The 14,484-nt window shown below is 43.6% G+C and overlaps 1 protein-coding gene across 1 annotated transcript in view; it reads left to right on the top strand.

Annotated features, from left to right (window-relative positions):
• CAMK1D (calcium/calmodulin dependent protein kinase ID) overlaps positions 1-13,360 on the top strand; it is a 219,280-nt gene extending 205,920 nt beyond the window's left edge. The window contains exons 9-11 of the mRNA XM_052681242.1: positions 2,142-2,229; positions 2,755-2,890; positions 6,109-13,360. Coding sequence (XP_052537202.1) covers positions 2,142-2,229; positions 2,755-2,890; positions 6,109-6,230 — 346 coding nt within the window. The 3' untranslated portion in view covers positions 6,231-13,360. The remainder of the gene's footprint in view (positions 1-2,141; positions 2,230-2,754; positions 2,891-6,108) is intronic.
• Positions 13,361-14,484: the final 1,124 nt, after the last annotated feature.

The raw sequence follows: 14,484 nt of genomic DNA, 5'->3' as shown, positions 1-14,484 counted from the left end.
CCTATTGCATGTTGAGGGCATGTGCCTTCACTGAGGAGGTATTCATGGGTGGAGCAGAGTGTTACTGACATTTTGGAGTGACTGTGTAGAAATTTCCTCTCCCACCACAAAACTCTTCTAGAGAACATCTGTAACAAAAGGCTTAGCTGTCCTACATGGTGCCTCAAAATGCTTATAGCAGACTGGACCTAATGGAAATCAAGAATAACGACCTCTTTACAGTAAGAGAAGTGATCAGGAGAAGCCTTCTTCAGAGGAAGATCTGAAGGTCTTCAAGTTTTCAAAACCTCTGCTTGTTTGCTTATAGGACAGGGCCCAGGAAGGGGTGTCACATGTCATTTGAGAGCCATGTTTTGTTTGTGGAACCAGTTCTTCTGCCTACTTCAGACTGATGTGGCAGTGATGGTCAGCAAAGTGCTCCTCTGAGATGAGGGTGGGCAATGGGAACCCTGCTCCTTCCTGATCACTATTCTGCTGGCTCCAGTACTCTTGAATAACTCATTATAGATTAGGTCAGTTGCAAGAGGCTGCAACCCTCTTCTTTTTTGGGTGATAAAGCTTTAGTTCCCCATTTTCCTTGCAAAAGTAGTGTCTTTCATCCCTCACATCTTGGGTATATGTTACCAGCAGGAAAGAGGGGAGCAGTTTGGAGGAGGCTGATCCACTAATTACACAAGCCATTGACATGAAAGTATAAATTGCTGCATGTCCTTTGAAGAACAGAGTTACAGTTCAAAATGGTCTGGGCAAAGTGAAAGAAATGTCTTCAACTCATGAGATGCATAAATGGAAACAGCAGGCTGGGGTATGTAAGCAAAGCAGTGCTGCCATTCTGCTGCCTTAGTTGGAAAACAGTGAACGGTTTGGGAACCGCCCTCTAATGAAGACGTGGGCTTGTTGGAGAAAGTCCAGAGAAGTTCACTAGATCAGAGGATTAGAAAATATGAGTTATGAGGAAACAGTGAAGGAATCAGTTTGTTTAGTCTAGAGAAGAGAAGATGGAGAGAAGGCATGATATCAGTCTTCAAATATGTGAAAGGATGCTTCAAAGACAAAGGGAATAAACTAGTTTCCATGTCTTATGAGAAACAGTGGGGCAGTGGAATAGGTTGTCTGAGGAGTCTTTTTGGAGATATTTCAGGATTGGTTAGCTGAATACCTGTCCAAGTAACTTCAACATAGCCGGAGTAGGGAATGGGCTAGATGACTATCATGTCCCCCAGATTCAGATTCTGCTATTGGAGGAGGCTGGGAGGCTCTGAATCTGACGTATGTCCCATTTCTTTTGATTTCTTATCATTTTCTGTTACTAATGGACAAAACACTTCTACAACAGGGCTAAAAAAATTATTTCTGAAAATGTCACATACAATACAGGAGGCAGTCTTTGCTTCCTGTCTTCACCTACGTCAGGTAGCATTAATACCCCTAGCACATGACCTAACATTAGTTCATGAATGTGCTTATTTTTCCAAAAGATCTCGTGCCTTGGTGAGTTAAACAAGTAAACAAAATCCTCTTGAAATAGCTATGTTTATCAGAGATTGGGATGTGACTACCTACTCAAGAAACTGCACAGTATCAGTGAAGTTTCTCAGACAAGTATTGCTCAGCTTAAGCTATTCATGCAGGCAGTGCTAATATAGTATGTATCTGCTTTACTGTAAATCTCCATTAATCATGACAAATGGCTATGTACATTGCAGCGTGGCAGGAAAATCTCCAGTGCAAACAAAAATCAGACAGGTTGGAGTGGCTCTGAAAGCGACTGCATGGTTGAAGCTAAAAGTAGTCTCAGCCTGTTGATGTTAAATCTTTAGATGTAAAGGAAAAAAAAAAAGAAAAGGTACAGTGTTTTCATCCAGGGCTGTAATTGTGATAGAAAGCAGTCGCACACCAACAAAAGAAGGTTGTACCTCTTTATAGCTGCCAGACCTTCAAGCCTTATCTGTGATTGCTTTTGTTGCTCCATATTTTCCACCACTGCTGCCAGCAGAGACAGAGGTGGGAAATCTGAGGCCTCATGTGAATGCAATTAGCATCTCTGCAGGAAAACTCACACCACACTTACCTGCAGAGAAGAAGGTGTATTCAAGGAGAACAAAAGATGCCTTAAAACATGTCTTGTCTGCCTGTTTCAGGATTGCAGGTGATACGGCACTCAACAAAAACATCCACGAGTCTGTCAGCGCCCAGATCCGGAAGAACTTTGCAAAAAGCAAATGGAGAGTAAGTGACCCATCTTCAGGGATGACACTGAGGCATCTTAACTCTTCTAACACAGCAGCTGCACAGCCTTTTCAGCACATTAATGGTCCAATATAAAGCTGCTTTTGTGGTCCAACCTTTTGAGCACCATAGTTTGTCCCATCTTAGGTAACATGGCTTCACGGTGCTGGTAATAGAAGGTGCTGCATCCAGGAGTGTGACAGATGGGACCAGGTCTAAAGCACCAGCTGTGATTACATGTTATAAGGTTATGGAGCCAGCCTTTGGAAGAGGACATGAAGTGACTGGGACATCAGTGAGCTCTGTGAGGAAGGATGTGTCCAGCACAGCCTCCCTTGTGGGCAGCCACATCCAGCTGAGTGCTAGAAAGAGTGAGGATGGGGAGCAGAACTTCTAGCTTAGGAAAAGCTGGGATAACGATGGACTCATCTTGATTGAGTAACCAAGACAAGGGCAGAAATCGCCCTTCTACCTCCAAATTTTTATTTTTCTTTCCTTTTTTTTTGTTCTTTTTTCTTCCCCCAGCAAGCATTTAACGCCACAGCAGTCGTGAGACACATGCGGCGGTTACACCTCGGCAGCAGCCTGGACAGCACAAGTGCCAGTGTCTCAGGCACACTCAGCCTCGCCACGCCACTGCCTGATGCAACCCGGAAAGATTGTGAGTAATGAGAGCAAATCTATCACAGAATCATAGAGTCACAGAATGGCCCGGGTTGAAAAGGACCACAATGATCATCCAGTTTCAACCCCCCTGCTATGTGCAGGGCCACCAACCACCAGACCAGGCTGCCCAGAGCCACATCCAGAGCCTTGAATGCCTCCAGGGATGGGGCATCCACAGCCTCCTTGGGCAACCTGTTCCAGTTCTTCATCACCATCTGTGTGAAAAACTTCCTCCTAATATCTAACCTAAACTTCCCCTGTCGCAGTTCAGAACCATTCCCCCTTGTCCTGTCAAACCTATGGGAAATGCATTTTCTTTCTGCCCCCCAGGCTGCAGTCCTTGCTGCCAGTAGGTGTTGAAAATAATAACTGAAAATGGACCGAGGCTCTCATGTTTAGCTGGACAAAATGTAATGATTCTATGGGAAAAATTGACGCACTGAAAAGTTGAGCTCTCAGCTCAGTGTGGTTTTTGGGAGAGCAACATTCTTATGCTGAATAAGGACTTTCAGGTGGGAAAAAGACCCAGACACTGCTCAGCAAATAGCTGTGTATTTATCTGAAAGCTGGCAGAGTTTAGTCGATCTGTTCATGTTTAATTTCCAATTTGAGATAAAACCTTTTTTTTTTTCTTTCCCTTAAAAATTTGCTTGCTTTTCATTTTCCATGAGAGAGACTGATCCTTCCAGTCCAACCCAACTTGAGCCAGGTGAAGCTCCTGCACAAGGAAGTTCAGTTGTACGAGAGGGGCCCAGGCTCTGCATGCTGCCACAAGACCTGTTTGTTCTGGGCAGCAGTGGAGATATTCAGGCTGCAAAAGGAGTCAGATGCTCGGGGTGTGTATTTTTTCTGAATGCCAGGAGAGAAGACATGGCAGAGGAGGCAGCACTTGGAAGGCAGAAATGTTTCTTTTGCAGTGAAGCCTATTTAATCTCTGACTTCAGGGCATTTATTTTATTCCCTTCTGTCCATCTATAGAGATTTTTATTTTTGCCCAGTGCCAAACCCTACGGCTACTGCCAGAAAAATAAAGCATCACTGTGCTCTTGGCATGCCTCTGGCATCTGCAAAGGACTGACCAATAGCAAAGCACTTTAAACACATGCTGACAATGCAAAAATGTCGTAAACCCTTTCAATGGAGAAATTAATTTTGGTTCCTTCCACAGTAGACTCTGTTATGTCTATAGTTTCTGCTGGCATAACTGATGGGTGATTTTGAAGGATAAAACCCAATGTATTGATTGGTGATTTTTTTTTTCATGTCAGATATAGAAGGCAGAGAAGTATTCATTTCCAGGCATCCCAGGTTAAGTTCAACAGAAGAGCTTGCCAGAAAACACTAAAGAGCTTTCCTTTCTCAAAGAAATTTACTAAAGAGAAGAGTTAGGAGATACTGGAACCCCAGGGAACTGGTGAGAAGAGTCAGGAGCAAATGCAGGGAGTGACATTAAGAGGCAACTCATGTATTTCATACGGTCCACCAAATGCCTCCTGCTGGGAAGAAGGAGACCTTGGAGATCTCTGTCCTGTCTCCTTCTTCCTTGATGATTTTCTCCGGGGTCAGATTTCTTCCACAGAAAAGATCCCATGCAGGAAGTTACATGAAACATCTGTGACACCATTATAAAATAGAATCCTGCCTATTGCTATTAGTGGTATGTTTAATGAGCTCTCCGGACAGTTTCAAATGCAGCAATTTCACATCACTGAAGATAATTAAATACAGCCCTACCCTGAGAGAAGATTATGTCAGGCTGCATCCTGATTCTTTTGCTGTGTTAGGCCAGAACAAGAAGATACATGAGGATGGGTTACACTACCTGAATCAGTTGGGACTTCTGCAATGCACTGGTCTGATTTCCAGTCTTCTGTGTCTGATTTATTTTCTTTAGATGTGATTGAACTGCCTAGATTAATTACAGAGTTTAGATCTCTGTCAAATGCCTGTACTGCTGGGAAATGGATGCAGCTGAGTGTAGGCTCATCATAGTTATCCCTGAGGCTGAAACATCACCTTCAGGCATAGGAAAGTAGGCAAAAGTCATAACAAGCATCAAAAAGACCCAAGGGGCCATATCAGACTCTAGAGTGAGATATATTAATACAGTTTTCATCCATCCTTTACCTACCAGGCTGGAAGAATATACTGTATTTCTCATCACATCAAGCCTACATCTTTTCAGAGCTAGGTGCCACTTGGTGCTGCTGGGGTCCCATTCAGCTCTAAGTGATACCGAGCCCCATGGGATGAAAAATCCAAGGAGCTCCCCTGCAGAGTCTCCAAGGATGCTGGGAGGGGGGCACATCCTGAGTGGAAGGCTCTATTGAGGGCAGATGTTATTGCTTGTCATGAACGCTTTCCATTGGAACAGCCAAGGTTGTGCTGGAATAGCAGAATCCAGAATCGCTCAGCCCACTTTGCATTCTTCAGGGAGGGCTGTGTTTTTTAGAGTTGTGCTGAAGGGTTCACTAGAAGTGGACACAATCCATAAGCTTTTCCGCTTAGCTGAAATGTCATTCTTTTCATTAAAAAAATATCTGTGAGAAGTCTCTAATAAGTTCAAAAGCAACTGCCGGGTAAAAATTGTGTCCACACACTTCAACTATATCAATTTATGTCTCTTGACTGGAAGTCCCAGAGACATACCAGCAAGGCCTGGAGCAGCATAAGGTGTTGTTGGAATGATGTCCAAGGCACACAGATTTACATTTCTTCTAAATTTAAAGGAACTCAGCAATGAGTTTGACCCACTATACTTTTTTATCAGTAGCTTTGCAAGATGCCTGGGGAAATGTTTTTAGCCCAGGTGCGCAGTCTGTTCATTTAGCTAGAAGTCCTTGATCAGAAGTTTAATCATCTTTGAGGAAAATTACTTTGAGCAAACACAATGCTGGAGGGATTCTCTAATCCCACGGCTCTTTGTCTTCAGCCCCAGAAATGTGGATTTGGTCTGGCTGAACACATAGCAAAGCCAGACGTTTATTCATTGTGGCATGTGTGTGCAACTGCCGGTGGCTGTGGGCCAGGAGGGCAGAAGATCCCTGTGGATGTACCCAGCCAAACCCATGGCTGCAGAAAGAGCACCATCTCCAGCTGTGGTCCTGTCCACTCTGGAGCATGCAGTGGAAACAACACCTGCTCAAAAAGCAACTTTGCCCACATCTCCTCCAAAATTAACATTTCTAACTGTGTTTCTGGCTTTCCTTTTAGGTATGTCTCCATCCACTCTCTGTAGTTTTGTTTCATCTGCTTCTTCAGGCGTTTCGGCGGTAGGAGGGGACCGGAGACCCAGACCCACCACAGTGACCACAGTGCACACAGGGAGCAAGTGAGAGCCCAGGGGCCAGGAGCAGGCAGGCACAGGGCTGTGGATTCCTCCAAGCCACCCCTCGCCCTGCCCCACACACTCGACGAAGGACTAGAAGAAAGAAGATTTTTTATGGCCATATTTTATACTGCAATTCTGAAATATTTCATTAATCACAAACTGCAAGGACTCCAGGGGGAACGGATCTAACAGTCTCTGGTGCTGTACATATATATATATACATATATATAAATATATATATATATATGTGTGAGTCTAGCAATGTTCTAACTAATGAACACGCATTCTTATCCCCAGTGATTTACTCTTTTCTCAGTGTAGGTAACAGTATATGTTGTTGGGTTTTTGTTTTCGTTTTGTTTTCCATTACTTACAAACATCTCAACTGGATTATTTAAATAGAATAACTTTTCTGAGCATTATATATATATTTTCTTTTAAGAAGTACTTCCAGTAATGTCTCTCCTCCCAGTTTGTGGGGGATTATGCTGTTTTGGTAGGTAGGAGTTGGCGTTAACTTTGCAGCACATGAGGATTGCAATGGCGTGCCATTCCTTGCTCCTCAGACTGGTCTGCAAGTCTGTCTGGCTTCAGCAGAGCTGCTGCTGCTCAGAGCAAGAAACTGCTGCTTTCCCTTCCCTCCTTCTCCTTGAAAGCCATGGGCAGAGCTCAGTTGCCACCAGCCTGATTCCTCTGATTCCTGCAGAGCTGTGAGCCTGCGGTACCTTTGTTTGAGAGAAGTTGGCACAGAGTGCCTTTGAGGAGCAGACCAGAGCTGAGCAAACAAAACAACAGTTTCATACTCCAGCAATTTCCCCCTTGATAATACCTTCCTCTGTGCATTCTGGGCAGAGCAAAAGAAAAGGAAGACGTGGGGCCCAGAGCAGTAGTTGTCCTCTGCCACCAACTCACTGTGCCACCCTTGTAAAGGACATTTAATTCCCAGCCTCCCAGCCCGGCTTCGTAGTGGGAGCACACCCAGCCCATGCTCCCTGCACCACAGCTGCTGAGCACCCACAGCTTCATGGAGCTTTGTCCACTGTTGCTGATGCTCAGCACCTGCCAGGGTCACCAGCCATAAATGAGGATCAGGAACCAGATCAAAAATATTTGGGCTTTAATTTCTACGTATCTCAGTTTCTCTCCATTGAAGAGGAGTGATGCTTGGACCCCTCTATAAAGCTCATATACAAAAGTTAACTCAATTTCAATTATTTTTAATTCATGCATTTTCCAGGCCACAAATCCTGACGTATCATCTAAAAACAGCCACCATTAATGTTGTGTAGTCATGCAGTAGAGCACCTTGAAATAGAAAGATGAGCAAATCTGCCATCATTTACCCAACTGCTTCACGTGACCCCAAACAGGTCCACCCTCTACCAGAGGCACAAGCCTTGTGCTCATTTGCCATGTTCTCATTTATCCTGAAAAAATATTGTGAAAGCCAGTCACAGACTGAATGTATCAGGCAGTAGTGACCATGCTATGAAAAGCCATAAGATACTTATTTGTCATTGAGACTTCAAAATCTTGCTTCAACTTCACTTGGTTGGTTTTGACCAGCAGAGCTGGGATTTCGTTTATCATACTTTGTGTTCTAGATGCTGGAAAAGCAGTTGGCAATGAACACCAAATCTGTTTGAAGAGGCAGCTCTTTTGGTGGCACTTGATAGGGCTCCAGATTCCTCTCTGTTAAGGTATTCTACATTTTCAGAGGTCTGGGACAGCTATCAATGCCTGCCGGGATTAGCAAAGCTCTTTGGATTGCATATAATCATTCCTGGGCACGCTTGGTCTGCTGTTGCTGTAGCAAAATCAGAAAGACACGGTGTCCATGTTTTAGGAAAGCTGACACATACTGGTAGCAAAACTCCATATAATTTCCCCCCTGAAGAATTCTGACCAAGATTAGGGCAGACCTAATGGCAGAGGGTGTCCTTGCTGCAAGTCATGCCGAGCCCATTTTCACCAGATACTCCTGCTCCTTCTAAATGGTAAAATAGAATTTACACTCTTGCCAAGGCTGCTTTTTTTTGCCAGCCTGAGTAAGAAAGCCTTAGTTTAGGAGAGAGACTCCTATCACACACATTTGAGCTATTTTGAAACCACACATGATTTCATAAGCTCAGCTGTGCTTCAGTTCTATGTATGAACATGGTCAGTCACAAGATTAGAAGCCAGTGGAGTTCCCTGCATTCTCTCTTGTGCAACCAAAAGCAGGATTTGGTTAAAGAGTATTTTTGTCCTTGTCCAACTGTGGTTGGACAAAGGCAGTTGAGGCCCAGTGCTTCCTCTTCACGTTCTCTTCTGAAACCTGAGGTTTGAGCTTAATGCAGTTGCTGAAGCCATCATGTGAAATACAGCATCCAAATGTATCTTGCAGGAAAGAAAGAAAAAAAAAGAAAGAAAAAAGAAAGAAAAAGAGAAAAGCAAATGGATTTCCACCTGCAAACCAAAGATCAGTGATGAGGGTGAAAGCATATGTGTTGTCCCATACCCTGCAGTTGTGGAGTTGCAATATACCAGCTGGCCCTCCATGCTCAAGCTTTCTTTGTTTTCTACTGCAGGAACATTTCTTCCTTCCAAACATGCAATTGGGTTTTTGTACCTAATGTTCTGAAGTAATTATGTAATTTATCATCATTCTCAGAGGCTTTTTATCAACCACTGGGATCTTAACTTGAGCACTTAGAAGCAAAATTGTTTCTGTATGACATAATTTTGGGTGGTGGGAAGCTCTTCTTTTGCTTTAGTAAAACACGGCTGGAGACCTGACCAGGTTTGTCCAATGCATAGTGATACTCAAAACTGAGTCCCAAAGTATCTCTTGATTAAAACTTCTCAGTTTAAACCCGTCTTTAAATCTATTTACCAGGATAACTTAGCAGCACCCAGACAAGAAGTGTTGAGGCTGCAGCCATTTGTCCTTTGGCAGCAGACTGGCACAGGAAACGATCCAGCATCTATCCAGTAAATAGTGTATGCACGTGTGAAAGGGGCTGATAGCCCAAAAGTAAACAATTCAAAACAAATCCAGATCTCATCATGCAGAGCATGTAGAAAAATCCTTTTGGGCTCTTTCCCATTGGGCTGTCCTACTAAACATGGTGTGATTTACTCCTTGCATGAGGACTTCAGCCTGGACTGGCCTGTCTGTTACTCTTTTCTGCTTTACTTGACTGGCACCAATGTGTTTCTCATTTGTAACTTGTTTTCCTGAGCTCCTTCCCCTTCTTTTTCTTTGCTTGCAGCTTTGATTGTTGATTTTTACCTCCAGAGTCACAGAGGCCATCTTTGATGCCAACAGCAGTGCTCTTACTGGGAAAAAAATACCTAAAAATGCAGAAAACCTCCAGCTGGCCCTTAGCCTGCATAAGAAGTGTGAGGACAAGCTGCCCGTGAATTCTGCGAGATGAAGTCGGTGTTGCAGTGGCAGGGGGTTACGCTGCTGATTTTGCATGCGACTTAATTCCCAGTGCATCCTAACTTCCTGCTGGATCACCCCTTTTGCAGCACGGAGTGGACATTGGCCCCACCACACAGCATGGGGAGAGCAGAGGGACAGAGAAACATAGCAGCAATGCTTTCCTAGACGGTGTTACCCCTCTGGTGATGTCTTTTTTTGTCCTGGTTGCTTTTGTACAGGTGACATTAGTGGGCTCCAAAAAACAAATGGGATTTGACCTACTCCTTGTGTGTCTGTTGTGGTGCTGAAATAAAACCAAGCAATGACAGGGCAATGAGCCACAGAAGGGAGTATCTGCCCGCTTGGTAGACATCCTTATGTAGTTCTACAGTAGGCATTAGAATGGATTTTTCTCTGTGCATGTTCCCTGCATACCTCCATGGCTACTGACCTATTTCTTCTATCAGCAGTTCTTCTTCCTGCTTAGCCCCAAGGAGCTTTGGAGCTTGCCCAAAGCATTTGCCAGCCCTGGGAGCCAGCACAGCCCCCTCCCCATATCCTCTAAAATCAGAGCTCAAGAGATAAAATTGCAGCCATCCCCAAGGCTGCTCCTTGTTAAGCATGACCCTTTTTTTAGCAAAACAAGCTCCCAGAAAAAGCCAGACAGCATCTAACCATCAGCAAGAAGCGTCGATATTGTCCTTCAGCATGAATTTAGAGATCAGCTATAGGAAAAGCTCTGCTGAAACCTCACTGAGTAAGGGCTCTATGTCTGAGCAGTGCTCGCTAGGTGAATCCTGCATAAAAACACCAGATCGATTTTGCCAGTGAATTCATGCAGACTGTAGACTGTTGCTTTTTCTCCTTCAAAAGACTTGGAGGATTCATATATCTGCAAAGTATCCATTTCTAGACTAAGCCCCAAGGTATCTTCTGTGGATGTTCCCGTTTTAATGAGATTACTTTTGTTCTTGCTCCTATGCATGTCTATCTGGTTGAACTGGAGCCTGAATGCATCCCTGAAATTATTCATGGGAAGGGAGTTTTGCTTTCGTTATTACACTTATTTGCACTAGAAACTTGATGCTAGGAATTACACTCATTCAAGCAAAGAGCAGAAACACACACACAAAGATGATTGCATCCAAGGAAAACAGCATCAAAATCAAGCACAGAGGATGAATTGGCAACAGTTGAGGAACCTGTTCGCAAGCATTGTGCAGTTTCCCCTGGTACATTGCTCATCCCCAACTTCTTGCCCAGCAGCAATTTTACACAGCCCCTTTCATTTCCCCAAACACCACTTCCCTGAAACCGGGTCCTGCCTGTCCATCCCTGTGCACGTGCATGTGTGCATGTTACAGCCCCAGGGATCACAGGTCCCACTGGTGGGAAGCCAGGAGCTGGTTCAGGTTTTTTGGTCTGACTTTGTGATGTTGGGTCAAAGCTGTGTAAATAGTGTTTAAATCTAAGGATAAAGGCTCTTTATCCAGGCTGATTTTTGAGACTCCTTCCCCACCTTGAAACAGGCCACTGCACTGCCCAGTTAGCTATTTTTTTCCTCCTCTTCATAAATTATAAGGTCAGAAGGTTGGCTCTTACATTTTTCCATGCCCTAGCATGGAATCGGGGCATGTACACTCATGAGCGCTGTGAAAAAAAGCTGCGGAGCTAATGGAAAATGTCCAGTAGATGCATGTTACTGCACTGCATGTATTAAACTACTGTTCATTACTTTTGTATTTCCTGAGCCTTTTCTTCATGCACATTCAATCCAGCCTTATTTTCAAGGGGTTTCTTCTAGGTTTTGCTTTCAAATGACTCAGTGTATCTGTAACTTGAAATCCCTTGTTAAGTCTGAGTAAATGCAAAAGCCAATATTTGTAAACAAGATACTGCAAAACCTGATAATGTATTTTGTCTTTCTGTGGAATGCTCTGCATGTACACAGCATGCACAGGAAGAGTCACCATCCAGAGTAGCTTGAAACTATGCAGCAGTCACATACACACATCTAGAAACAGGGAGTAGGGGAGGGTTCCTCTGAATATGGTGTCAAAAAGTTTGATCTGCATCTGAAATACCTTCCTGGGTTGTCAATGCTCAGGTCTGCCAAGAATATGTCACTGTGTCTCTTCAGGGCTGTGGGTTGGGTTTTTTTGGTTCCTTTTTCATAGTCAAATCATTGGCTGATTTACTCAATTCTTAGTATTTTTCTCTTCCCATAAGATTTTTTTTCTTGCCTGTTGCAAAATGAACTGCATTGTGCAGACCAAGATGCTGTGATTATTTGCCTGAACTAATTAAGGCAGCAAGTTTAGCTAATTATCTCATCATTTCCAAAGCATCACGTATGAAGTCACCTTCCCCAGAATCACCACCTAAATACTTGCACTCAGTCATTCAACATCTCCATGTTGCAGCACCACCATTTATCCATAGAGAAGTTTGGAGCAGTACTTCTTCTTCCACATGGAAATCATAGCTTTGCCTTTTCTTCCCTCAACCATTGACCCATTTTTATTTGTGCTGGTCTCTCTATGGCAGAGCAGTGTACAGGATGGTCATGTGGTGTTTTCAGCACAACTAGTCCAGTTCTTTTTTGAGAGTTGACAGGTCAATGGTCCCATCTCTTCAACAGTCACTGCTTTCATGTGGAACATGTTCATCTTCTCAAAGCTCAAAACAAAGTCACCTTGAAAGGCTGATAAGTGGTCTTCTGATACAGGCATGCCAAATAGCTTCAGAGAAAGCACTGTGTTGGTGATGCAGGGAGAAGGTAGCCCTCCTTGGAAGTTATGTCACTGACAACTCCACAGTGCCTGAAAGAACCAAGAAGGCTTGAGCCTACCTTTGAGGATGATGCCCAGCTTGCATGCGGTACCATCTCCAAGGAGCTGCCTACACTGTAGAAATCATCATGAGCATTAGTTGTAAGTCACCCTACCTCAGGTTGCTATGGCAGCATGTGGTGTGAGGCTCCATGAGGAAGTGGACATGTGCTGTGGTTCCCAGAGGGTGGGAGATCATAGGAGAAGCTCAGGGCAGCTCTAAGCTAGTCTATCTTTCATCTGTATTCCTCAAGTCCAGCTGCTGTTGTGCATGCTGTCTCTTATCAGGTCAAGCCGTAGCTTCACCCTCAAAGTGAAGAACATGAAAGGTCATGGCTCAGTGGGAGATATGTTGTGACTCACATTTCTTGCCAGCGCAATGTCAGCACCCCGTTACTCATTCACCTCCAGTTCTGAAGCAGCATTTTGGTCAATTTGGGCCTTTTTTTAATATAGATATTTTATTTGGGTCAGCAAATAACCAAAAGAAGCCCAGTCTGTCCAGAGCAGTGCCTCCCCAATATCTTCAACTGCAAAACATCTCTTGGCCGATTTTTAATGAAAATGCAAGCATGTTTTCTACAACTGCTTCAATCTTAATCAAGGAATGTCAGTGTGGCTAATATTGCAGGTCTTGTGATTGATACAAGTTCGTAACAGCATCCATGTCCAAAAAGAAGGGAGAATGTGTATTTACTCCATGCATGTATTAAGGCATCGCAAAAGTTTTATCTGCATAATGAGTTTGCAATACTGCAAATTGTTAATGGGGCTACGTCGCAAGTGGTTCTTTGCCTTGACAATCATGTATACATATCAAGATTTCTATCATAATGAGAATTTAAAGGGATGATTAATTGTTTTCCTCCAATAAATCCAGTTTAATCTCCCTGATGTGAAGTGTGATGTTTTTGAGTGCGTGAGTCTCCTGTGTTCAACCTATGTTCACAAAAGGGAGAAAATAATTTCTATGGTGGCTCCACTGTTTTATGTGATGATTTCCAAAAGTGGACAGTGAAACTTTTTTCCCATCTCCAATTCACTCCTTAAGAAAATGCATCAGAAGAGTGAATCAGACATCAGTTTTTTCCTGAAATTGCCATCGGAGTTGATGCTGTATGGCAATGTAGGGAGACGTGTAGCTCTTGGGGATTGAGAGTATCTGTGTGCAAAGGAGAGGCACTTGTTACAGACAGGTGCACCCTTGAGTAGGTCCTTGTGGTGTATGCAGCCTGTGGTGAGAGTCATTTCCAGGGAAGAAACAAACACCAGAACCCATGTGATTACTATTTCAAATCTGTGGTACGTGATTATGGCCACAGAACTGGGATTGGATGCTGGACTGCGCCTGAAAGACGAGACAATCTGCCATTTGGGCTTTGGAAAAATACATTTATGGGAAGGTACATCTTTGGAAAAATATATCCATGTTAAAAAAAAAAATGGTGACAGGGAATGGGATAGATTCAAATTCTCAGGAGGATCAGCAAATCCTGTTGAAAGATTCCATGTTCAAACTAGAAAACCTGAAAGTAGAAACATCTGACTGCTTCCGATCGCTGGTATTAACAGGATTGTTTGAAAGCTGGACAAGACTGACCTACCCACAGTGTGACTCACAAGCCTGAGTCATCTCTAATACCATCCCTCCATATTTAGGGCCACACTCCAACCTATGCAAGTCAGCTCTCCTGGTTTCTCTTGAATTCAGCAGATTTATGTTATCTGTAGGCCTATCCCAGATTTCATCATGAAAAGAAAATCTTAGCTTAGGAAAAATTTCTCGTATCTTAGGTTTAAAATCATGGCTTCCGCTATAGTCGCAGTGGTCACATAGTGTGCATGAAGCTTTCTCTAGTGCCCAGTGAGACAGGGCAGAAGATCACGACAGGACCATTGAAATGTAAGATGGCCTCTTGATGTCATGTCAGTATTTACTTGACTTTTGTTTATTTTCTTCACTGCTGCTACAGTGAATTCTTGGCTGCTTGCATCAAATGAGATAAAATATCAGTACA

Source organism: Tympanuchus pallidicinctus, unplaced genomic scaffold (genome assembly GCF_026119805.1).
Source record: "Tympanuchus pallidicinctus isolate F22 unplaced genomic scaffold, pur_lepc_1.0 scaffold19, whole genome shotgun sequence".
Taxonomy (NCBI): Eukaryota; Metazoa; Chordata; class Aves; order Galliformes; family Phasianidae; genus Tympanuchus; species Tympanuchus pallidicinctus.
Note: the sequence above shows the minus strand (reverse complement) of the source record. Positions and strands in the feature narration are given on the sequence as shown.